Here is a 26570-nt window from a genome sequence, read left to right as displayed (position 1 = left end):
ATGCCGCACAAGATAGAAGGCTTCTTGTTTTTACTTCTCTTTGGCTATGAAGGTATGTGCTATGCAACCATTAGCATTTAGCAAATACTTAATAGTAAAACTGAATTAGTCATTTTGCTGATGAATAGAAATGCAACCTGAATAATTAAAAGATTGCTAACTAGGAAGCCATGTTACTTAGTCAAGGTGCATTGATAATGGACAACAGTCGTCTTTATGGGGATGTGGTTCCTCTTAGTTTCCCCGCTGGCTTTCTGGTTCTCTGAGGAGCCTTCTAAAGTCCAAAGGATGGTTGAAATGGGACCGAAAGAAGGAAGGGTCTCAGAGATTGTAGAAAACAGCTATAAATTGCAACAATGAGAAGGTGTGGTGTGTCCTTGAAAATTTTTAGGATTCAAGGTTAGAGTGACTGTAGAATTTAATCTTCCAAACTAGGACACTATTGAGAGTGGAAGGGGAGGCTATTAATAATTCTGCTGGGACAACAGGTGTGAACCAGGACTGTCCTGAGCAAATCGGGACGTGAGGTCACTCTAGTTTAAATATGGATTAACATAACACGCCGACTACCACTGGACTCTAATAGAAAGCATAATCCAAACGAGAGTCAGGAACCTCGAGAGACTCTATACACTCAATCATTTTTAAATGTCTCAATATGGCCCTGGCAGGAGTAATATGCTTAAATAAGGAGAAATTAAACGCGAATCTCTAAGATATCATCCAATTCACCTTCTAAATTCTCTCTCAATCTTTGAAATAATAGTCCTTCATGCCTCTCTCAACTCTCAAGGGCCTGTTAGCTCAGAATTCTTTTTTCGATTCCTTCTGAATATTAGAAATTGGTTGAAGGTCTTCTTCAAGGCAATTGTGTATGCACGCGTGTCACAGGAAATAAATGAGGGCAGGAAGGAGGCCTCTCCACTCTGCAAATGACCGGGTGGGCAGACATGACGCAAGTCACACAAATAGAGTCAGAACTCCGGGTTTAGGTCACGCTCCTCTCTGCCCTGTCATTAGACCTCATTGGTGGAGTATGTGCTTTCATGATCCCCCAATCGAATGACTTTTGGTATTTTGTCACCTTTCTCAGTATTTGGGAAGGTCTCTATGAATACAATCCCAAGGTCATTTGGCAAATCCAAATACATTTCTTAAGTAGGAATCATTGAGACCAGTTGTCTGGTTTCCTTCTGTTTTGGAAGTAAGAGTCAGCGACTTGTCTCAGGAACTCTCAATACTTGAAGGTCCTCTGGGTGTTTTGTTGTTTTTTCTTTACTCTTTCCTCTTTCCTCAACAAGAAAATCTAAACAGCCTTTCAAGGGTTCGATTTCAATACTTCTGGTTCTCTAATATCCATAGGCTTCACCCTCCGATTTCTCTTCTGTGTGATTGGCACTGGGAGCCAGCCAACCACCCATGCATCCACTCATTCTATTGTCGGTTCGATAAAGAACCCATCCCCGAGTGGCTGCTCTGGGCCAAATAGTGTCAGAATTTGACCCACGGGGACGATCTTGGTTCCTTTCGCAGTGCTGAATCTAATGACTGTGTTCTGTGACCCCCCAAATGGGAAAAAGCCCTATAAAACTTTCCCAACCCCTTTTTATTTTTATTTTTATTTTTATTTATTTTTTTAAATTTTTTATTTTTTATAAATATATATTTTTATTCCCAGGGGTACAGGTCTGTGAATCGCCAGGTTTACACACTTCACAGCACTTACCAAAGCACATACCCTCCCCAATGTCCATAATCCCAACCCCTTTTTAAATTAGACCTGCCCATTCGGGAGATATCTGTAATAAAAGACACACTGTCAGGAGGCCCAGAGCCCAGCATTCTTTCCTGTTCTACTGCTTACCAATCTGTGTGCAAGGCTGAGGAGCTCTCGAAATTTCCACGAGGAGTGGAAAATACCATCTGGCTGGGGGCGGTGGGGGGGGGGGGTGCTGGAATGTGGTCCACGGGCTGGTCCAGGGACCATTTTATGGTCCGTGTGGCTTGGCGACCTATCAGGATGCTCAAGAGGTAGAGAGAAAATACAGGATCTCAGGGGGTGGTTGCTTCCCTTCATCAGCTTCCCATCCAGAGAGAGAATCAAGGCCAACGCACAGGGGAAAATGTTTTCTATTGCCCGCCTGGGAAACGGAAGACAAAGTTTCTTTGTGTAATTTGCTCTTTACCATTTCTATTCTCCCGCGGCAGTCGCTCCTTATTATAGTGAAATCAGATAAATAGATTGACTCCGCTTATGCGTTGGATGAAGGTTCATTTGGGAACCGAGACGTGATCATCGTAAAGCGCTGCTTTCATCTGCTAACGGAGACAGGCTTCTATTCATCTTCCATTGTATATCGTGGATTCAGTGCAAAGGATGATTTTTAAAAATCCACCTGATTAAAATAAAGAGGTCCATTACTTGGTCATGTTTATATATATCTTACACAGGTGTGTCTCCTTCGCAGGTGACAGCGGAGTCTTTCTTTAAGCAGCTTATTGAGATGTAATTTACATAACATTCAATTCCCCCATTTAAAGTGTGCGATTCAATGGTTTTTAGTATATTTATAGATTTGTGGAGCACACCATCCAATTTTAGAACATTTTCGTCACCCCACCACCACCACCAAAAGAAACCGGTAGACCGTTTCCCCATCTCCCCAGCCCCTGGCAACCACCCATCTACTTTCTGTCTCTGTAGATTTATCTATTCCGGACATTACATTTAAATGGAATCATACAACATATGGTCTTTTATCTTTCACTTAGCATATGTTTTTGAGATTCATCTGTGTTGAAGCATGTACAGATAACAGATTTACCCAGAAATACGCCTGTAGCCACAAATAGTAACATTTTCACACCAGGACGATTTCCTTCTTTCTTCTTCGAGAGGGACATTCTTGGAGCCTGCTGCTTTCTTCCTGAGTCTTACCCTTATTTCCCAAGGAGAAGGGAAGCTAGTTACTGACAGCTTTTGTCATTCATAATTTTATGCTTTTCTCCTCAGCTTCATCTGTTTCCACGGGAAGGAAAGCTCTAGATTTAGTGACATCCATCAAAAAGACCCAGAGTCTCTCCTCTGTGTGTCTAATGCCCATTTTTCCTCTTGGGCTTGCAAGGTACATTCTGAGAGATAGCAAGCCCTGAGTTTTCTTGCTGTGGGAACAAGGGTCTCCCCATGGAGTGGCCCTTTGGGCAAAAGGGCAGAATGAGCCCATGTGGCATAAATCTGAGATCAGGGAATGAGAGCCATCTCAGACGCTCGAGTGGAAAACCATAGCATGGGCAGAAATCTAACAAACAATCCAAAGAGGGAGAAAAATATGCAACCACACAAATCAAAATCTTTTCTTCTTTTTCCTTTCAAGGTTGACCTGTTTTCTGCTGCTCATTCTGGCAATGTTATTTTCTGGCATTATAGGATGTTGTAGTCAAACACGCTTCTGCTTTTGTTCACCAGCTTTTTGGTGATTAAATCATTTCGGGGACGATCCAGCCACGGCGCTGCTCCCTGGGTGACAGCTTTTCCTGTAAAATGCTTGCTGTTGCTTCTCTCTCTGCTCGTTTCCATACGGATCTGGTGCCTCAGATCCCCCGGGGCTGCCTATAGACCAACGCTTTCTGAGGAGGGGAGCCTGCGAGGGAAAAAACATGAGAAATCTGCCCAACATCTGCCTGGACACAGGAAGTGGCTCTGAAAGCAGGCCTTCCTCTCAAGACGCTTGCTCTCCACGAGCACACAGTGGCAGAAACACACACACACACACACACACACACACACCCTTTCCTTTTGGCCTTCTGCTTTATTTCTGCAGAATGCAGAACCCCCAGGGCCCACTTGGAAACGAGTAGGGTTCTCACTGGATCTCTGGGTTTGCTCATTTGCAGCCACAAGAACCCTCCTCAGTGACAGACACAGGCTCTGGGCCAAACTGATTCGGTTATTAAGTCCATACTGTCAGTGGCCCGCGCGCCTCCCCTTTGATCCACCGCCCCCCCCACCCCCAACAAGAGGGTCTTGGCACAATTGAGGTTTGCCCAGCTGCCAGGCCTGCCCGCATTTCAGCCATCTTGAAGATGGGGTGGAGCCCAGTGCCTCCTGGATGAACCACCCCCCGAATCTACTAGATTCGATGCCACTCGTTCCTCTACTCCACCGTTCCCGGGGAGCAGCAGAGGGACGAAGGCTCCGGGTTCCCGTGCTCACCCAATGCAAGGAGCGCAGGGCACCAGCCAGCCGGGCTGGGCTTTCCCCTGGGCTCCAGGAGCTGCCCACCCGGAGCCACTCAGCCTCAACCGTCGCACGGCCCACAGGCCTCTGAGGGAACCTCTTCACCCCATCCCCCCGCAGTCCCTGTTCCTCCTGGAAACTTCCCTCCCCCAGGAAATGGCAGCTCTCCCCTCCCAGTCCCTCAGGCCTTAAACCTCTCTTTCCCTCACACCCGGTCCCCTGTCAGCAAGTACTGTTGGCTGCCATCCAAAGACGGTCAGAATCCAGCCATTTCTCATCCTCTCCCTTGCCTCCGCCTGGGCCAAGCCCTTTTGGCCTCCCACTTGACCCCTTCATCTCCTGAAACGCGCTTTCATTCACCTGCTCCAGCCCCAGGGGCTCCTTGGTCGGTCTAGAGCCCACCCAGTGCCCATCCAGAAGCCACCCACCTCGGGCCCTTTCTGCTTGCTGTTCCCTCTGCCCAGAATGCTTTGCTCCCGGGTCTCTCGCTTCTTTCAGGTCTACGCTCCAACACCACCTTCTCGCTGCCGGCTATCTTATTCGTTCCTTCATTAGCCCTGATCACCCGCAGCCTGCGCTACGCACACCCTATGACGGCTGGTCCTCCTCCTGTTTTGTTAGCTGCAGTATCCCCAACACCTAAAGCCGGGCCTGGAATCTAGTAGATACTCAGTGAATATTACTTAAAGAATAAATGCTTTGGGACCAATCATTGGCAGGTACCTTTTATATCAGTTTCTGTAATTGTACAGGTGCTTACATAAACCTGTGCACGCAAGAGGTGGGACACAAGCCAGAGCAAGTGGTGAGTTGTACATGGGGGGGGGGGGGGGGCACAGAAGAAGTCCTCAGCACAGAGAAGGGGATAGGCACGCAGAAAAGCTGGAAGAGGAGAGGCTTTTTAATTTTTTTTCTTAAGATTTTATTTATTGGGGCATCTGGGTGGCTCTGGGTTTAGCCTCTGCCTTGGGCTCAGGTCATGGTCCCAGGGTCCTGGGATAGAGCCCCGCATTGGGCTCTCTGCTCAGCAGGGAGCCTGCTCCTCTCTCTCTCTCTCACCTGCCTCTCTCTGTCAAATAAATAAGATCTTTAAAAAAAATTTTTTTATTTATTTGACAGAGAGTGGGAGAAATCACAAGTAGGCAGAGAGGCAGGTAGAGAGAGAGGGAAGCAGGCTTCCAGCTGAGCAAAGAATCCAATGCAGGGCTCCATCCCAGGGCCCTGGGACCATGACCTGAGCCCAAGGCAGAGGCTTAACCCATTGCGCCACCCAGGTGCCCTGGAAAATGAGAGACTTTAAACCTAAGAGACCAGACAGACGTGAATTGCAGCTAGTAGAGCATGCAAAAGATACATCTGGAGAGGCAGGCAGGAGCTAGATCATGGTGGCCTCTTGAAAGACACATTACTATCATACCCATTTTAAGGATGAGGAAATGGAGAGATGTGGCCATTCAACAGGTAAATGAGAGATGGAACCTGGAGCCCCGCAAGGACGATCCACCAAAGGTTTTGCAGGAAGAGAGTGACACCGTCAGGTGTGCATCCCCTTCCACGGGCAGCATGACAGGTGGATGAGACAAGGTCTCTCCAGCAGGGAGAGTATGGGGGAGGGAGAATGGGGGGCTGAACATGGGAAGTGATGGTGGCGGCATAGAGAGGGAAAAGGCTGCTGCTTGACACTGGATGTGTGGCTTTAGGGGGAAAAGGTGACTAAGACAAGCCCCACGTCTCTAGATGGGGTGCTAAGTGGATGGGGCAGCCATTCAGTAGGATAAGAAATAAAGGAAAAGAAAATTTAAGGAAGGATGTAATGAGTTCTGTCTTAAAAAACATTTCGATTGAAGTATAGCGTACATACTACTATTTAAGTATGATATACATACAGAAAAGTACAGGTAAGTGTTTGTAGCTTAGTGAGTTTTCACTACTGAACACATCCATGTAACCAGTACTCTGATCAAGTAACCCGGAATATCGCCAGCCGTCACCCCGCCCCGCCCCCACAGAGCCTCCGCGGCCTTCCTCCCTGCCACTTCCTGCTCCAAATGTGACGAGGACCCTAGTGTCTAATGGCATAGATTACTTTTGCCTGCTTCTGTACATTTCAAATGGATTCATGTGGTGTGTCCACTTTAGTGTTTGGCTTTCCTCAGCATTGTTCGTGAGAGGCGGCCATATTGTGGCATGGACTGCACGTCACGTCGTCCATTTTCTTTGCAATTCAGTGTTCTGCGAGTCTGAATTTGCCACCTGTATCCATTCTACTCTTTTTTTTTTATTTTTTAAGAGTGGGAGAGATAGAAGGGGGGCATGTGGAGGGGCAGAAGGAGAGAGAGAGGATCTTAAACAGGCTTTATGACCAGCACAGAGCCCGATGAGGGCTCGGTCTCAGGACACTTGAGATCACCATCTGAGCCGAAATCAAGAGTCTGACACTTAACCAACTGAGCCACCCAGGTGCCCCTACCCATTCTACTCTTGATGGGCATACGAGCCTTTCCAGTTTGGGGTTAATACAAATACTACTGCTATGGGTGATCTAGCACGTGGAGAACATATGTATGCATTTCTGGTGGTTAGATACCGAAGAGTCGAGTGTCTGCTTCATAGGACACACGTATGTTCCACCTTAGTGAAAGCTGCCAAATAGTTTTTCAAAGAAGTTAGACTGACTTACATCCCCACCAGCAACACAATGAGAACTCAGGTTGCTCCATAACTGTGTCAAGATTTGGCTGGGTCTAATTTTAGATAGTAAGAGACATCTATGGGGAGATACCTGGTAAACCATTCAAAGCAAGAGATGGACTCTTGGGCTTCAGAATATTTATGAGGTGGGTAGAAGAAGCAGAGCTCTCAAAGGAAACTGAGAGGGTATTCAGAGTGTTGGGAGAACCAGGTGAACAGTGGGATGGAAACTAAAGGAAGATGGGAGGGACTGAGAGCACATTGGGGCCTGAAGGCATAAGGTCAGTGTTGGAAAGAGTCCATTGGATGTGAAAATAAGAAGTCAGTAACTTCCTTTGCCAGCGCAGGGCTTGGCCTCCAAGATGACACTCCCAACCTTTGTCTCAACCTGAGAGGATCAATTCTGCCCATAGCAGGTAGACCGGGGAATCTCTAGGAACGACGAATAACCTGTAAACAAGGGCCCAGGGGGAGACAGGTGACCACGGGTGAGAGGTAGCCCTGAAATGCTCTAAAAGATATGCTCCCCTGGCCTCCCACTGCTGCCCATGAACAACCTGGGAGAGTCCTCACCCCATGCAATGTCCAGTGCTCTGTCTTCTCCTGGGTCCTCCAGCCCCTTGTGGGCAGAGAGGGAGGCTTCCATTTCAGAAGGCCCAGGCCCTGGTGCGGTGCCAGGCTCCCACTGGACATGGAAAAGTGGTTTGCAGAACAGGTAAATATGTAGTATTTAAATGAAGGCAAAATTTGAAAAAGATAGCTCTTATAATGGTGACACAAAAGATGACATCATTCCTTTATTCTCTTAAACTATCTGAAAGGTCTTTTTGTGGGCATCAGATTCAACTTTTAGATAGGGAAGTGGTTTATTTCCTATTGCCTACTCTCAAGCTTTGTTCCAGATTTTTATAATAGGTATGTGTTGTTTTTATAATCGGAAGAGAAATGAAAATGGGAAATGGAGCTCTGGGCCTTTAAACCTGCAAGCACTGTCTAATGGAAGCTTTTGCTATGATGAAAATGTTCTATACCTGTGCAGTACATCAGCCACTAGCCACAGGTGACCAGGAAGCCCTTGAAATGTGGCTGGTGTGACTGAGGAATTGAATGTTTAATTTAATTTTTAAAAACTTTTGCTCATTTTTTAAAAAGATTATTTATTTATTTACTTAATTTCTGAGAAAAAGCGAGAGAGAGTGCACAAGCTGGGGGAGGGGCAGAGGGAGAGGGAGAAGCAGGCTCCAAGCTGACTGGGAAGCCTGACACGGGATTGATCCCAGGACCCTGGGATCATGACCTGAGCTAAAGGCAGACACTTAACCGGCTGAGCTGCCCAGGCATCCTGTATGTTTAATTTTGTTAATTTTAAATAATTTAAGGGCAAATAGCCTCATGGGACTAGTGGTTATATATTGGGCAGCAGAGCTTAAGCATTTTATGCTAATGTATTCTAACTCTTTCCCTACTAAATTGTGCATTCACCTCTGGAAAATAGTAGGGAGTTTCCTCAAAAACTTGAAAATAGAGCTACCCTATGACCTAGCAATTGCACTCCTGGGTATTTACCCCAAAAATACAAATGTAGTGATCCAAAGGGGCATGTGCACCCGAACGTTTATAGCAGCAATGTCCCCAATAGCCAAACTATGGAAAGAGCCCAGATGTCTATCAACAGATGAATGGATAAAGATGATGTGGAACATATACATATACACCATGGAATATTATGCAGTCATCAACAAAGAATGAGATCTTGCCTTTTGCAATGATGTGGATGGAACGAACTAGAGGGTTCTATGTTAAGTGAAGCAACTCAATCAGAGAAAGACAATTATATGATCTCACCGACATGTGGAATTTAAGAAACAAAAAAGGACCATAGGGGAAGAGAGGAAAAAATAAAACAAGATGAAACCAGAGAGAGAGACAAACCGTAAGAAACTCTTAATCATAGGGAACAAGCTGAGGGTTGCTGGAGGGGAGAGGGGTGGGGGATGGGGTAACTGGGTGATGGGCAATAAAGAGGGCACGTGACATGATGAGCAACGAGTGTTCTACAAGACTGATGAATCACAGCACTATACCTCTGAAATAAATAATACATCATATGTTAATTAATGGAATTTAAATAAAAAATGTTTTAAAATAAATTGTGCATTCGCCCTCTTTACTCATACTTCTATGAAGATAGTTTAGATGTTAGTTTTACGTTAAATTTTGCAAACTTATTTTTCCCATGTTAATTACGCAGTATTTGTACTTTGTGGCTTGATATTTCCCGTACATTATAAATAAACCTTAAAAAGATTTTCTGAACAATGTGGTAATCCTAAATAACCTAGCTCGGTCACAGGGTTGGGGGGAGAGGGCCAGGAATCAGCTCCTGAACAGCGCACTTGGCAGACACTAGGGATGATGATGATAATGGAGGCTTAATAAGTAAAGGGAAAAGATGGCACTGTCAATGTCAAATTTAACAATGTAAATGTAAATTGTAGGCATTGTTTAGGTAGTAGGCTCTCAAATAGGTTTGAAAAAATTCACAGAGAAAAAAAGACTGGGAAGATTTATACAAAAATGTTAACAGTGTTGCCTTTGGTGATAAGAAATACAAGTGCATTCTTTCCTCTTTGTTACATTAATGTATTTCCCAAAATTCTATAAAAAACAAAAACAATATGAGCATCTGGCTGGCTCAGTAAGGAGAGCATGTGACTCTTGATCTTGGGGTCGTGAGTTGGAGCCACATTTTGGGGGGAGAGTTCACTTTAAAATAATAACAATTATTATCCTTGTCTGTTTAATTTCACTGTCCCTAGTTTTTCAGCATCTGTGGATGTTATTCCTGGCAGATATTTATATTTACTTACTTCGACTTCTTCCAGAAGGGGCTTTGTTAACTTTTATGTGACTATTTTCATTTTATTTTCCATGGAATGAATAAATTTGCTGAATTTGTTTCTTTTTTTAACTTAATTTTTTTCCTCTCTTGTCTTTTTGTTTAGCCACACTGGGATTATCATCTACTGAGGTATGTTACAGTAAGAAGGCTGTTTTTTTAAAATTAATTTATTTGATAGACAGAGATCACAAGTAGGCAGAGAGGCAGGCAGAGAGAGAGAAGGGGAAGCAGGCTCCCCGCTGAGCAGAGAGCCCGATGTGGGGTTCGATCACAGACCCTGAGATCATGACCTGAGCCGAAGGCAGAGGCTTTAACCCACTGAGCCACCCAGGCGCCCCAAGAAGGCTGTTTCTGAAGATTTTTTCTAGCTCAAAATAATGTGTAGGGTTATCACTTTTTTTAAAAAGGTATTTTTTTTAAGATACTTTATTCTGGTGGTGGTAATAGGACATTTTTCTCTGGGCAAGTTCAAGACTGGTGTTTTAATGAGAGAATATAAATAAACCAGGTCTTAATACAGGTGGTGTAATCTTGAATCCATCACCTTTTTTTTTTTTTTTTTTTTAAGATTTTCTTTACTTACTTGACAGAGAGTGAGAGCATAAGTAGGCAGAAAGACAGGCAGAGGGAGGAGAAGCAGGCTCCCAAATTGGGGGTTGATCCCAGGACCCTGGGATCAGGACTCAGGCCAAAGGCAGACACTCAACTGACTGAGCCACCCAGGCACTCATGAGCAAGGTTTTTTTAACACAAATTTTTCCAGTGGCTCTGGCCAGAGTTGAATTTGACTATGACTGACACTCCTGCTCCTCTGGCTTCCCTTCAGGATGAGGTTGAGGACCCCTGGTACCAGAAAGTGTGCAAATGCAATTGCCAAGGAGGTGCCAATGTCCTGTGGTCTGCTGGTACAACCTCCTTAGACTGTATACCAGGTGAGTGTCCCTTCTCCTTCGGGCACCAGATCCTTGGGGTGTCCTTAAGAACATCATTTCTTCTCTTCCCTTCAACCTGGCTCAATTAGCCACCCCCCATACACAGTTGACCTCTGAGCTTCAAATCACAGAACGGCCACTGTTACAACATACCGCACTGATGTCGTTGTTTAGAAACAGCTTCTTGTGTCTTTCCTTGGCCTACGTGAGAAGGCGAGTTGGGATCTATTTTCAATGAAATAGACTCATGGAATTTAGGAAAATAAATCAGTGGTAGGAGGTGGGGCATTTTGAGAAGAACACAGGCTTCCGAGCCAGAAACACCAGAGGTAGGACCCTGGCTGCCTCATTTCTTAACTCTGGGACTCCCACTTTGGTCTTTTTCTGCCAAAGGGAGGCGACAGTACTATGCTGAGGGTTTATTGCTCAGCAAACAAGCATGTGCTTCCCCAGGTTCCAGCCCGCTTGTAGTCACGCAGCACCCTGTGAGCAGTTCCAGCCAAAGTGAGCAGTGTCTCTACCAAACTGAGCATCTAAGGGCTGGTACTCAACTCTGGCTGTCCTTTCCCTGCTTGAGAAAGTGCATTCATGCTCCTTCAGGGTCGGTCCCAGATTAAATGGATTAAATGGAGATTAAATGGAGCAGAAAACCCCCTTCCAACCTATAATGGACAAGTCACCTGGGTGAAAAATAAACGTTTGTTGTCTTAAAGCCTGTGCAATTTTCAGGACAATTTGTTCTGCAGCATAACATAGCCCTTCCTGGCCACTGTGAATGCCAGCAAACTTGGTCTGTAAAGGACCAGATGCTAAATATCTACGACTTTGCAGGTCGAAGGGGCTCAGCTCTTCAATTCTGCCCCCCATAAGGCAAAAGCAGCCATAGACGGGACGCAGGGTCACAGTGCATGGCTGTGTGCCAATAAAACTTTATTTACAAAAACAGGTGGGGAGCCACATTGGACTCAAGGGCCACAGTTCGCTGACACCGCCCCCCCCCCGCCCGCCTCCCCCGCTCTAAGCTGCGGTGACGAGGGATACATTAGAGGCGGCACGAAAAGCATCTTGTGTTATCCCCAGCAAACTAACTGCAGCTTAATAAAGGTCCGGTCCTTTTCTTCCCGGCCCCCGAGAGCTCACATTCGGCCTTTCGGAGGCCGGGAGGGCCCGGCAAATCCTCGCGGCGCTCCGTCCTTTCCGTGGCTCACAGCCTCTTCTGCTTGCAACTGTCTTTGTCACCCCTCCCCAGGGTTATGGTGGTGCCGTGCCAAGTCATTCACTTTACATAATCGCCTAATAATAGCTCCGCTAGAGACAGTATGTGTGTCCATGTGTGAGCTTCTCTTCATTATTTCATTAAATTTGCATTAAAATAGCAAATTGTGGGGGAGGCAGGGGAGTCTACAATGGCTTTTACTGCCTCCGTCTTCCTATTTACTAAAGGGGTGGGAGTGGTTTGCGGGCGAAGTCTACGGGCAGGGGCGGGCTCCGGGCGGTGGGGACAGCGGGAAGCGCGGCTGAGGGCGGCGGGCTAGAGCGGGAGGTCCCAGCCACCGCGTTCCCCGCGAGCCCTCCAGACGGCGGAGATCCGCCCCGTCCACACGGAAACACCCTCCTTAACAATTCCACCCGTTCTCACTGGGCGCCCATTATGTGCCATAATGAAAATGAGGGCATTAGCTCCACCCGAAAGTTTCCCACGCGGTGGGAACAAATGCTCTCTTCACCAGAGCCCCGAAGGCCGACTGGAATCCCACTTGACGTTCTTTCTACAAACAACTTGGAAAAAAGAAAATTATTTATGCAGATTGGCTTCATAGACCAATCAACTGTGAAGCTGAAGAAGGCTGTGTGTTTCAGGAATGTCAAGTCGACCCCTCCCCCCGCTCCATCCCCCAAGCTCTTTCCCCACACACCTGCCGTGAACTTGAAATTCTGAAATCAGAAAGTGCTCTTCTCTCCCCCACCAGTTGTCGGTTTGTCTTTGCTTTTGTTTTATTTCTTAATAGCACAGATGTTTCCAGGAAGGAAAAAAAAAATGCAACCTAAGTGTGAAAGAGTTGATACGTTGGTGTTAATGGGTTTTTCCAATGAAAGAGACGATTCAGGGCAGCGGGACTAGCCACAATATTCCAGTAGTCACTTGCCCCATCAGTGCCTCAGGTCCTCAGTGGAATGTTAAGAACGTTGTTTGGTTTCTCTGGCCCCTGAGATTCAGCGCTTCTGCCAGAGCCCGCCTTAGGTGGGAAGAAGAGCCTAGAAAGTACAGAAGGACAGGAGGGAGGGTCACTCAGAGCTGCTAGGAGGTGCTCCCAGGCATACACTGGCTGTTACTGCCCAGTGTCGCCACCCAGGGAGAAGGTGACTGGCTGGGTGCCTTATGGGCTCCTTACTCTTTGGCTTAACGCTATAAAAATTATGAAAATTACTAAAATTACTAAAGGATCTGTCTTCCACAGTCAAGCTAAGATCACCTTGGCACTCCAAAAGGGGCAACAGGATAAGGAAAGTATCAAAATATAAGAAATCCGATGATTTGTTCCTGCTTTCCTTTTATTCAAGATTTTATATTCCTATATTATTTTTGAGTTTTTCCTTTATCCTATAAACATTATTATTCGATATTCTGCTATACGGCCATATAGGTTCAAGTGTCATATACATGCATATTAATATTCATCTCTCTCTTGTTAAGAACGTCCCTCAGCTCTCTCTGTGTTTCTCGAGGTTAGTCTTCTTTAGAAGCCTGTGTGGCATTCACACCTTCCAACAGAGAAATCAGCTACTGAATGAGAAAGGCCAGTGTGTTAAGTAGAGCCTGGATTAGCAGCACATTATGAATATGCCTTTATCCATGGAGTGACCAAAGCATCGCTCACTCAGAAGAGCCCCTTGTGCACGGAAGACATAGGTTTTTCCTTAAAATGAATGTAGAAACATACCTTTCCTACTGAAGATGGGTGTAAAAACAGGCATTGGAGCTGTGCTAACTTCTATTGGGCAGAAAACGTGGGAAGGCCATATTCCGTGTACGTCCGGCGACAATCCCCTTAATTCCTCCAGCAACATTATTCGTGTTGCCGAATCCTAGGTGATACTCAGGTGACAGTTCCTTCTTGCTCAGGGCGGTGGGTGTTCTAGGGGCTATTTCCTCCCTGAGCTCTCCCGCTTCCTGTTTCTGCTGTCCTCTCTGCTTATTCCTAGCGGCCACCCAAGATGGGGGATAATCTAGGTTGACCCCTTCCTTCACCATCCGGTCAATAACTATCGAGTGCCTAGCACGTACAGGCATTCGGCTCAGCTCAGAGGATAGAATGGTGAGCCAGACAGACCAGGGAGCTGACAATTAAATCCTCAGAAGGACAGCGAGTAAGGGACAGGGACAGGGACAGGGTCTGGGAAGGCAGCAGCTGGAGTCCTTTACCCAGCTCACGGTGGGAAGGGGAAGTGGGCAGAGATCTGAAGGACGAGTAGAGTTGTCCAGGTGAAGGGGGAGGAACGGGGACCAGAGTGTCCCAGGCAGAGGGAACAGCCTCGACCGTAGGCCTCCAGGCCCGCATGAGGACCCAAAGGGAGCTCAGCCAGGACCACAGGAGGAGGAGGACAGGGGGAAGGAGGAGTCAGGAAAAATAATAACTTGACTTGACTGCCGTTTACAGCAAAGCACACAGAGCATGAGAAATGTCACATTTCCTATTTTTCCAAGTTGAAATAACTCCAGTTTGAGGCCTCCTTTGTCACGGCCTGTAAGGAGTCTAAAGACAGGATTGTTAAAGGTCCTCGCTCTCTCCTTGGACGACAGGAAACCCCCGTGGGCGTGCGAGGGTGGCCTGGACACAGGGCTTAGGCTCAGGCTAGGTGGCAGGCTCTCGGGCTGGCCCACAACCCCACCTGAAGGAGGCTGCCTTGGTGGTGGCTCTTCTCCCTCTGAACCAAGCTCAGCTCAGTCTCGGAGACCTTTCTGGGTTTCCTGGGAGGGGGGGGGTCTCCCTGACCCTCTCCGTGGTCCGGCCCCCTCAGAGGAAGCATGTCCCCTGCTGAGCTCAGGCCCCTCGCGAGTACCCCCTCCCCCCCCGCCCCCGCAAAGGCCAGAGTCCAGAATCTCCAGTCACCTCCTGTAGCACCACCAGTTAATTCCTGTTGAGACCTAGACCGTTCAAATCCATCCAGTGGAGAGCTGCTTCTGCTATCAACAGCCTCTTAACTACTAGATGGGCTACTTGGAAAGAAATGGCAAAAGAGTTGTGAGGGGAAAATAGAGAAAGAGCAACATGTCAAGAATAAAGCCATCAGGAGCGGGCTGATGGCTTTTCCTTCCCCTCTGCTCCTGCCCTCCAAGCTGGCAGCCTCGGAGAGAGAAAGGGGAGGTTCAGGATGGAGGGGCCTTAGAGACCCCCCCAGGTAGTATTTAAGTGACAACCTTTGGCCCAACTGAAACCCAGCTTTCTGGCGCTGGGACCTTGTCCCTCGTTCTGAGGCTTGTTTTCCAGGTCAGAGGGGAATTGAGGAGGTGGAGGAGGCCCCAAGGCCACAGGCACTAGGCCCCTGAATCTGCCAACCAACAAAGGCCTTCCCCGACAGGTCAAGGTTTCAAAGTCTGCTTGTTAAAAACAAAGGCTGCTGTAGGGGTGGGGGTTGGGGGGAGGATACTGGAAACTGCCCTTAGCAAGCCCTACTGAGGATTTGACCACACAAGGCATGATCGAGGAGGGGCCCATCAAGCACTCTTGTTCTCGCCCCCAGAAATTCCCATTCTCTATTATAAGACTCCTGAAGCCTTGGGTACTAGATAAACTACAATGGGGCCCCCTCACCCCCAGCCCCATTGAGCTGCAGCTGCTGGCGGGGGTTGGCCCCTTCCCTTTGGTGCACTGGGCAAAAAAGGCAGTGAAGCCTCCCTGGTCAGAGGCCTGAAGCTGTCTTTCTGTCTTTAGTCTCTGAGGACAGGGCATGACTACAGTGTGGGCATTCTGGTCTCAGGATAGATGGCATTCAAGCTTTTGCATGCTTCATTCTGTCTTAGTGACTTTGGAAAATTATCCTCGCGAAAGACCTCAGCACTCATCTCACTGTTGAGATTATATATATATATATATATATATATATATATATATATATTCAGATAAATATATTTCGCTCTTCAATCTGAACTCAAATTTACACTGGAAACAAAACAAAACAAAACAAAACAAAAAAACCCACTTGCTGTTTATCGTTACAATCAGGAAAAGGGAAGAATGTATCAGTTTATCATTTGTTTTCTATAGAGATTTAGCTAGAACCTGTGTTTGATTATAAGAGAATCCCCTAAGGAGTGGCTTATTCAATTACTTTTATTTTGACTCATGTAGTAAGGACATCAGGGCTGAGGTCTCTGCAGTTCTTTCAGCCTTACCCTCATTGTGCAACATGGCTACCACTGTGCCAGCCATCAGATTTTCCTTCTAGGCAATAGGAAGAAAGAAGGCGTGACCCAAAACTGATCAGAAATCCCCAGTGGGCATCATCTCATATCTCAGTGGTCAGAAATTATATCATGTGGTCACTTCTAACTGCAAAAGAGACTGGGAAAGATTTTTTTTTTTTTAAGCTGGTTACATTGCTGCCCAACAAAATTAGGGCTCTTTTGCCAAAAAGAAGGGGAGAATGGATGCTGGGCAAAAGTCTTTGACCAGGTTAGCCAACACTAAAATGCGAGAAGAAATACATGACAAGCAGCAAACAGTTAACATCCAAGAACCAGCTTTGGCTATTCTTGTTTGGAAAAAACAGCTCCTTTCAACTGTACCTCATTCAACAGCCACTCAGGCACATTTCACCCCCCCCCCCACCCCTTTTATTTTTTCTATTAGACTAGTGAGAAAACTGCAATTTACGAGTGAGAAATCACTCTCAATATAGAATTGCCTTTCTTGCTGTTCACCATTGTTTTCTTCCTATCTTTAGTATCCCCTGCTGCTGGAGGACAATTAGGGACCCTGAGGTCGTCATGCAGGACGGCTAAAACTATTTTCATGAGGAAAATAGAGTATGACATTTAAGTATGATATTTCTCTGCGAACCTCTTGGTTTTTTAGATGTCTAGCTTTGTGGAGGAGGTGAAGTATTTCTCAGCCCCGCCCCCCCTCAGGTTGCCATAGAGCCCCTTTCGTCTGCTTTTATGAATGTTGTGAGTCTCTATGGCAATCCTTTTACTTCCTCTTCGCTCTCTTCTAAGAGCAGTAAGTAGGCTGAAGCGCCGTGAACTGTGCTATCAAGCAAAACATTCTCCACCTCTCAAAGTGCAAGCGAGACGGTTTGATTTGTCATTTCAGTCACGTCGTGCTGGTCGAGTGTTGCGATGTGCTACGAGTGTTGTAATGTGTGTTGCCTTTTCTTTTCCAGAGTGCCCATATCATAAGCCCCTGGGGTTCGAGTCAGGAGAGGTCACACCAGACCAGATCACCTGCTCCAACCTGGAGCAGTATGTGGGCTGGTATTCCTCGTGGACAGCTAACAAGGCCCGGCTCAACAGTCAAGGCTTTGGGTAAGCAGGGCAGATGGCTCAGATGATTTGTTTTCACGTGATTGGGAAACTGTACGTCTCTATAATAAACGAATGGCAGGATGCATTTATTTATGTACTCAACAAATATTCATTGAGTGCCTCCCATGTGCTGAGGACTGTGGTCAAGGCGGATGAGGCCACAGACTTCAAAAAGCACGCGGTTTAGAGGGCCGGAGGGACTCTAAGCACATAATCACATGACTGATCATCTAGTGAGCGTGATAGATGCTTGTGGAGGAGACAAAGAAGAAAGACTTCATTCATTTGAAGTACTTTTGTACTTCAAAGTACTTTTGTACTTCCTTAGAAGCCTTTCTAAGGAAACGATATTTAACCTGAGACTTGCAGTTGGTTTGGGGGAGGGGGTTAGCGGGGGAGGGGGTGCTGTGGGGGTGGGGGGACAGAATACAGCAGGTGCAAAGGCCCTTAGCTAGGACTATCCCTGAAGGGCATACATGGGGATGGTAAAGGTCAGCAAAGTTAGGGCACAAGTGAAATAAGGCGAGAGAGATAGGCAGAAGTCAGACAGTGGAGTCACATGTTAAGGATTATGGTCCTCATTTTAGGCATGAGAGTTCCTTGAATATGCTTTAGTTAGAATATAAGATTGTGCTGCTACAACAAAGAGCCTCAAAGTATGGGAACTTAAATAATATAGAGGTTTATTTCTTGGTCACCTAAAAGTTTTATTAGGCAGTGTAGGGTTGACATGACGGCTAATGGTATCTGACTCTTTCTACCCTGTCTGTCATTCTTCACATGAAGCTTCCATCCTGGGGCCCAGAATGGCTGCCCTCGCTTCCACTGTCACAACTGCATTCTAGTCAGTGGGGAGAATAGAAGAGCAGAGCACACACACTTTTCTTTTAAGGACAGAAGCATAATCATATTGGCTACTTTGCCCACATCCCGGTAATCAGAATTGGGTCAGATTTTCCCATCTAGCTGCTCAGGATACTGGGAAATATGAACTCTGCTAGGTGACCATTTGCCCACATAAAACTCGGTGGTGGTAGTGATGGTGGTTTTCTGCAGTATTCTATGACTAAAGGAAAATGGGAAGAGGATATTGGGAGACAGCAGACTCTACCAGAGAAAGGATTTCAGGTTGGGGAGTATCACAAGCTGACTTGGGTTTTAAGAAAAATCTGGCTCCTGAGGGGGGACAAATGTTTGGGGGCGGGGGCAACCTAGGAGACTAAGGAGCGAAAGTAGCAATCATCCAGACAAGAACTGAGGATGATGTGGGCTAGAGCAGTGCCAGTGAAGTAGAGAAAAGTAAATAATTTGAGAAACATCTGAGATGGACTCAATAGATGGATTGGATGTTCTTGGTGACAGAGAGGAAGGGGCCAAGGCTCTCTCTCAGAGAGAGAGATTCATGTGATCGTGAACACCTAGGAGGATGGAGGTAGCCTTCCAAGAGATGGATACTGGAAGGGGAAGTTGCAGTGGAGACAATTAGGAGTTCACTCTTGGACAGGTTTCATTTGGGATAGTGTGAGGCATCTAGAAGTTATCTAGACAGCAACTGACTCTCAGATTTTGGAGTCGGGAAAAGGTCTGGGATGGGAGTTTAAAATTCAAGAGGCACCCAAGGAGCAAGTCTGGAGTTAGAAGAAAAATCAGCCAAGGACTGAGTTCCAAGAAGCTAACTAATATGCAAAAAATAAATAAAAAACTCAAAGTGGAAATTACAGGTTTCCACAATTTGGGAGGGATATAGCTAAAAGACAAATCAGTTCCTTCAATGGTTCTTTGCTTTATAACTGTTGAAAGCTCTTCCAGAGGGGCTCGGCGCAGTGTTCTGCACAGGGAGACACTCTGAAAGCCATGAATGAGAGCACGTGAAGGCGATGCAGATAGGTATAAAGGGAGTGAAACTAGGGGAAGACTCTTGGAGAGTCACTGGGAGAGACTAATGAAAGAGGAAGGGAGCCGACGGGTGTAATAACCATGCATTTGCGTGTTTTGAAGTAAGACCTGTTCAACCACACCCCAAAGGGGATTTCAGCTACATTCTGAGGCACTGCTTGGACCAATCAGTTGAATCTGGCCATTGGTCTTTGCGCAGTGGCGATGCAGGGAGAAAGAGCATGATGCAAGTATGACAGAGGCTGGGCACTTCTCGGAGACAGGCTCTTGGTGCTTAACAACGCTCAGCCTGCCCGAGCATTGCAGAGGTTCTTTGGGCGCTGATCACACCCTCAAAGGGCAGTGCCTCTCAGCATTTTGCCTCTCAGCATTTGGAACATTCCTCTTGTGCTCATGGGCAGAGGCTCCTGGTGATTTGCTGTGTCCCTGGCAGGTGCGCCTGGCTCTCCAAGTACCAGGACAGCAGCCAGTGGCTGCAGATAGATCTGAAGGAAGTCAAGGTGATTTCAGGGATCCTCACCCAGGGGCGCTGTGATATCGATGAGTGGATGACCAAGTACAGCGTGCAGTACAGGACGGATGAGAGCCTGAACTGGATTTACTATAAGGACCAGACAGGAAACAACCGGGTAAGTTGGACTTACCCCGAGCACCTTCAGCTCACTCTCTCCGGGACTTCCCGCTTCCACCCTTGCCGACCACTGACTCCGTGGCAAGGGAAGTCATCCGTGCTTCTGCCCCACAGTATGGTCTACTCTCTGGCGACAAGGCAGGTGTCTTTTCTTGCTGTATCTTGGGTGCCCAGCAGTTTGTGAATGGCACCACTCTCGTGTATGGAAGAAATATTTGTCTGAATTCTCCTATCAGCTTACAGTTGCTTGAATAATCACAACTGGCCATTTGGACTATTTCAAACTCACCGGGCCATTGAACACTTCGCTGCATGGGTCTGACTTGACCTACCATTGATGTGGGCAGGCCTTTGTCCATTTATGTAGATATGGCCTCTCCTTACTACTGAGACTGACTGCTAGGAAGATTTGGACAATCCAGCAAGTTAGCCACTGAACTGTGTAAATGGTTAAAATGACGTCAGCAGTGCAAACACAGAGTTGCCTTTGAGCAACTATATCCTATTAATCTCTAAGGGTCAAGCCCCAAGTCATGTTCACCATTGACTGAACACAGTAGGCTCATAATTAAGTGTGTGTGTGATATATATATATATATTATATAAAATCATTATTTTACGTATATATGTATATTTGCAATGAATTAAAAACTCACTAACTGTTTAGAAATGTTAACTGTCCTTTTGCCTGAGAATAAGGGCTTCTGAGGCTAATTTGGACACTTAATCAGATGAAGCACACACGTGTGGCTGGAAATCAGAAGGCTTTTGTACTCTCTGGTGACAAGCTGTACAGCAAGACATTCATGGGTTGAGATTTCAAGGAGTTTTACTGAATACAATAGGAAAAACCATCTTGATACTTACACATTTCATTTCATTTTTGCTCTTATTAGTTGGCTTTTCAAAAAGAAATGAGAAATCTTTTTCAAGTCCTGTCTGCATTTCTGAAGGCCTTGACAGTTCCTTGCAAAGAGGCATTCCGCTCGGGCCCTTGTGCAGTCTGAAGGAGCCTGTTCCATTCTTCCTCTGCAGCTGTCCCCTGACTTGAATAGGCTCAAGGGCGAAAAGCTGAGAAAAGGGGATGTGGGATGTTGCTACTGGAAGAGACAAGATCATGGCATCTGAGGTTCTTCCGGTTTTGCAGATGGATGAGGTCAATGTAGCAGCCAGATTTTTTTTTAGGAGATAGTCCCAGAAAGAAATGAAATGCTCCAGTATCATGAGGCTACAATTCTAGAAAAGACTGCAAAGAATGGTTTCTATGGAAATGCAGCCAAACAGCCATGTCACCTTTTTAATGGTACAGCCTCATCTCCAAGCTATGTTGCATCCCCCCAAAACACGAAGCAAACTCCTTTGGTTACTTACCGCCTTTCCCCTGCCAGAATCTCGTTTTTATGTCTTTTCTTCTAAAAGCAGCTTTCCGAGTCTATTGGCCCTTTGTATCAATGTAGACATACACACTTAAGCTTCGGCTCACAACTTCAAGGCCGGAGCAGTGGAGCTTTACTTGAGCCCCACTTTGGACACCTCTGGAATGTAGGAACATTCCTCTTGTGAGATGTGGTCTTTTTCAAAATTTATCAAAATGCCTAGCATGAAAACACAAAATTGGTGATAAGGATCAAGAGGCATTTTCTATTGATGCCATCTAGAACATCCCTCGATGACGGAAATGTTAGTATCTGCTTGAGCACACAGGTGCTGACCAATGTGCAAGTTTCAGATTTGGAGGAGGGCGGGGCCTGTACAGCTCTCTGAGCCTTAAGCACCATTTCTCAAACTCAAGAGTTAGGGCCAGCTTCGGGTAAGAATTGTTTTTCCTTTACCATCCTCTGATGGGACAGCGGTAAGATTTCTTCTCTCTTTAGGTCTTCTATGGAAACTCAGACCGAACCTCCACAGTCCAGAACCTCCTGCGGCCCCCCATCATTTCCCGCTTCATCCGGCTGATCCCGCTGGGCTGGCACGTCCGCATTGCCATCCGGATGGAGCTGCTGGAGTGTGCCAGCAAGTGTGCCTGAGGCCTCCCTCCCGCCGTGGGGGGCGGAGGGCTCAGAGCTGCCTGCAGGGGAACCCTGATGCGAAGAAGGGGGGGGACAAAAGCAGCTGTATTTTACAAGCTCTTTTCAATGCAGAGCTGGGCAGAAAGAATTTCTTTTTAAAAAAAAAAATATATAGTTTCCAATTTCAATGAAAGAGAAAAAAGAAAAATGAGCTTATGTCCCACTCAGGGCCAAAGAAAATAAGAACAAAGAAAATGTCCCTAAAATCAGTTTTCATACAAATGCCTAAGCAGCAGGGGTAATTTGCTGCTCTTGGTTTTGGTTTTGGTTTTGTTTTTGGTCTGACAAAGTGAAAGGTGTGGTCTCAGGGAACACAAAGGAGCCTAGAGAATTTCAAAACTCTTTCGCTTTACCACCCTGAAAATAGGAACGTAGTTGCATAAAACTTTGATTTCAGCGCAAACGGGCAGCAGGTTTGCAGTTTCTCCTTCAAGTTTTCAGTGAATCATGGCCTTTTAGGACTTCAGAGTACTGGGTGTGCAGAGGGCAAGGTTTGGGGTGATTGGTTGGCCGAGAGGAGTACAGGGTTGGGAGCCTGTGTCCTGATCTCCTGGGAGGGTGCACACAACCAATCACCCCAGGTAAAAGGGCCTCCTCTGCTCGGAGCTTTCAGCCCAGCACAGAATGCCCCTTTATCTAGGGCTACCATTTTTTGACAAGCTTAACATTTTGAAAGCAGTTGGCCCAGGAGCTATCACTGGCTGCGCAGAGGAGGCCCGTGAGCTAACCGTGCGCTTTGCAGGAAGTGGTCAGACCCTAGGTCCTAAGAAGGGCAATGTGGCTCTATCTCTCGTGACCCAAATGTTTAACCTCTCTCCCTTGCCTTGCAACACACAAACATGCCTGCTCCTGCTCCTGAGCCTGCAACTGCCTTTGGGAAGGACCCGGCCAGAAATGGGCCTGGCTTTCCCCTCCTGGAGGAATGCATTAAGCAGGGACCTTTCGGGGACAACAGCCCAAGTCTCCTCTGTCATTTATATTTATAGCTCAGTCTGAGTTTTCAGGCCCTTCCTTGGGAGAGGCTGGTAACATGGGGCGTGGAAAGGAGAGGTATACAAAAGTAGGAGCCTCTACTCGCGGCTCATTTTCCTGTTACTTTCTGTTTTCAAATACCAAGCCAACTGAATGCACTCGCACTAACGTGGCACTAACGTGATCGTGGATATCACATTCACCTTCTCTGTGAGCCGGAAGCCTCCTAAAAGCCCCAGATCGCTTCCCTGCTGTTTTGGGCTTAGAACAGCTTTATATTCAACCCACCGTCTTTCTAATCCCCACGCTGTATACTTGAAGCTGGAAAAAGCTTTCCTTGCTCAGTATTCTCTGAAACACAAACATACCAAATTCAAGGTGGAGGGAAAAAAATAATCCTTCTCTGGCCTTAGGAAGACATGAATAAATCCATTTAGAGCAGATGCCTGATTGGAGCCCCTTACTGGAAAGTTGAATGAAATTTTATCATGACATGGATTGTCAGAGAAAATGGCAGAAGCATAAGAGCGCAGGTCCTCTGCAACAGCCGCACGAGACACAGGAGGGGATTACAGTTACGAGGAAAGAAGAATGGAACAGTGTGAGGTAGCAATAGAGGTTCTCCAAGTAATTGTTCATGTTGGAAATTTCTGTTTTGTAAAGGTTTAACGAGGTGAAGTCATATACCATGCAAATTTCACCCATTTCAAGTGTACAACTCAATGACTTTAAGTACACTCAGAGTTGAGTGACCATTATCACAATTTTAGAAAAATTCATCACCCCACAAAGAAACTCTGCACCCATGAGCCATCACCCTCCCCCGCCCCCCACAACCAAGTCGCCCACTTGGCCCTAGGCAACCACTGATCCAATTTCTATCTCTGTAGATTTGCCTATTTTTGACATTTCATGTAAACGGAATCATACAATTGTGGTCTTTTCTGTCTGGCTTCTTTTGCTTAGCGTAGTGTTTTTCCAAGGTTCATTCATACCGTAGCATGTATCAGTACTTAATTCCTTTTTACAGCTGAATATCATTCCATTTATATGCATAGATGATATTGTATTTATCCATTCATCTGTTGATGAACATTTGGGTTGTTTCCATGTTTTTGGCTATTATGAATAATGCTGCTATAAACAACTATGTGCAAGTTTTTGTCTGAACATATGTTTTTATTTATCTTGGCTGTATACCTTGGAGCATAATTGTTGGGTTACATGGCAACTCTGTCTTTAACCTTTTGGGGAACTGTCAGTTTTCCAAAGTGGCCACACCATTATGCACTCCCACCAGCAATATATGAGAGTTCTGGGTTCTCCACATTTGTTACTGTCTTTCTGATTAGAGCCACGCTGGTGTGAATGAAGTACTAACACACTATGGTTTTGCTCTGCATTTCCCTGTGACTAATGATGCTAAGTATCTTTTTATGTGTTCACTGCCCTATGATATAACTTTCAGATCCTTTACCCATTTTAAAATCAGGCAGTCTTTTTATTATCACATTGTAAGAGTTTTTTTTATATATTCTAGATACAATCCCCTTATCAGATACACAACTTGCAAATATTTTCTCCTATTCTGTAGGTTGCCTTCTTACTCTCTTGGTGTAATCCTTTGAAACATATTTTCAAATTTTGATTAAGTTCAATTTATTCTTCTCTTTTTGTTCCTTGTGTTTTTGGTATCATACCTGAGAAACCTTTACCAAATCCAGATCATGAGGATTTACTCCTCTGTTTTCTTTCAAGAGTTTTATAGTTTAACCTCTTACATTTAGATCTTTGATCTATTTCGGGTTACTTTTTGTATGCAGTATGAGGTAGGAGCCCAACTTCATTCTCTGCATGTGGACATCCAGTTATCCCAGGGCCATTTGTTGAAAAGACTGTTCTTCCCCCACTGAATGGTCTTGGCATCCTTTCTGAGAACTCAACTGACCATAAAGGTGAGAATTTATTTCTGGATTCTTAATTCTAATCCATTGATCTATACGTCTTTTATGCCAGGACCACAGTTTTGATTACTGTAGCTTTGTAGTGAGTACTGAAATTGGAACATGTGAGTTCTCCAACGTTGTTTTTCTCCAAAAATGTTTTGGCTATTGAGTCCTGTGAAATTCCAAATGAATTTTTAGGATCAGTTTGTCAATTTCTGCAAAGCCAGCTGAGATTTCACATTGGAAACTGCTCTATACTCCAGAATTTAATAAACAATGACATATTGATATCCATAAGATGTTTATCTTTAGGTAACTTGTTTATAACAGCATATTAGTTACTTACTTCATTTAACTTATACCGAAGTATAAAACAAAACTTATTGAGGGACATCTGAAGCCTAATGGAATATTACTATTAAACATATGAACTACGTTTATAGTACTATTTCTTTTGTGGGGAAAAATTTCAATTAAAAAATATATATAGGGGTGCCTGGCTGGCTCAGTGGGTTAAAGCCTCTGCCTTCGGCTCAGGTCATGATCTCAGGGTCCTGGGATCGAGTCCCGCATCGGGCTCCCCCCTCAGCGGGGAGCCTGCTTCCTCCTCTCTCTCTCTCTGCCTGCCTGCTTGTGATCTCTGTCAAATAAATACATTAAAAAAAAAAAAAAATATATATATATATAGTAGTAAAAACCCATTATTTTACCTTAGGTGAACATGTTTACTTTTATTCTCACCAATCCTAGAGCGTGAAAGTCTACACCTTCAGGAGATTTTTTTGTTTGTTTTAATTGCAGTAAAATATACATAACAGAGCGCAGATGTTTAAACTAAATGGAATGCTGTGAGCAAAGTAGTAGCACTAAGTATTGCCAAGATGAGAAAAATAATCGGAACTGATTTTGGTACTGAGTGTGAGAGAAGGTTACTTGGACAAAGCAAAGGTTACTTGGGCCTTTCAAAATAAATTCCGTCTCAGAGGGCAGAAGACCGCACCCCTGAGGTAAGTCTTTGAAGAGAGGCTGACAGAAGCCCATCTTTTTTGTCTACCTGGAAAGTGGGTACAGAGGCCTGCTGTAAAGGCTGCTGCTTCTGTGATCCCAAGAATAGTGCCAGGCTAGGTGCTTCTTAACACCGACAACTTTACAAGGCTGATGTGAGGATCAAATAGCAGAAGTCCATCTGAAGAGTATTAATGGGCTCTCTAGAACTGGCAGTGCAGACCCAGTAACACTGCTTTTTAACTTCAAAGGGGTGCCAACTGAGGCACAAATAATAGCTAGCTACTCTTTATTTAGAACCTCTCAAGTGCTTTGCAGGTTACCATCTTACTAAATCCTCACAACCACTCTATGAAGTCGGTACTATGGTTATTTCCATTTAAAGATAAGGAAACTGAGGCACAAAAAAGTTACATAACATGCTAAGGCCACACAAGATGCAAGTGACAGAGCTAGGATTCTACTCAGACAATCGGACTCCTGATCTTGTGCAAGATCTTGGCCACTTCACGAGTCTCTGGACCTGCAGTGACCTGTTTCGACGAACTGCTCTATTCGCAGATCAGATCAACTACCACCTCCTGGGAGATGAGTGATGGTACATGAATGGCCGCACGTCACGAGCCCCACGTCCGTTTTCTACAGATGGAGACGCAGCAACTCCCTGCTCCATAGTGCTTGACGGTGTGGGCTTTACAGTGAACACACTAGGCTTTAAATCCTAGCCATGTGACCGTGGGCAAGTTAACATAAAGTGCATAAA

The 26570-nt window shown here is 45.7% G+C and overlaps 1 protein-coding gene across 1 annotated transcript; it reads left to right on the top strand.

Moving 5' to 3' along the window:
* On the top strand, positions 1 to 25231 carry RS1 (retinoschisin 1). Its single transcript, XM_013059631.2, has 7 exons — positions 1 to 52; positions 4736 to 4863; positions 10657 to 10762; positions 16861 to 16983; positions 17147 to 17288; positions 19618 to 19813; positions 21690 to 25231. The coding sequence occupies exons 1-7, from the start codon at positions 1 to 3 to the stop codon at positions 21840 to 21842; spliced, it is 900 nt and encodes a 299-aa protein (XP_012915085.2). The 3' UTR covers positions 21843 to 25231.
* The last annotated feature ends 1339 nt before the right edge of the window (positions 25232 to 26570 follow it).

Source organism: Mustela putorius, unplaced genomic scaffold (genome assembly GCF_011764305.1).
Source record: "Mustela putorius furo isolate JIRA1106 unplaced genomic scaffold, ASM1176430v1.1 tig00003836_pilon_pilon_pilon, whole genome shotgun sequence".
In the NCBI taxonomy this organism is placed as follows: Eukaryota; Metazoa; Chordata; class Mammalia; order Carnivora; family Mustelidae; genus Mustela; species Mustela putorius.
This window is presented reverse-complemented; position numbering and strand designations above follow the sequence as displayed.

What these genes read in the sequence shown, in the direction of transcription:
- RS1 (XM_013059631.2), top strand. Translation starts at nt 1, where the DNA reads ATGCCGCACAAGATAGAAGGCTTCTTGTTTTTACTTCTCTTTGGCTAT. An exon ending in ACTTCTCTTTGGCTATGAAG is followed by an intron (nt 53 to 4,735) that starts GTATGTGCTATG and finishes CGCTTCTTTCAG; the next exon opens with GTCTACGCTCCAACACCACC. An exon ending in TTCGCTCTCTTCTAAGAGCA is followed by an intron (nt 16,984 to 17,146) that starts GTAAGTAGGCTG and finishes TTTCTTTTCCAG; the next exon opens with AGTGCCCATATCATAAGCCC.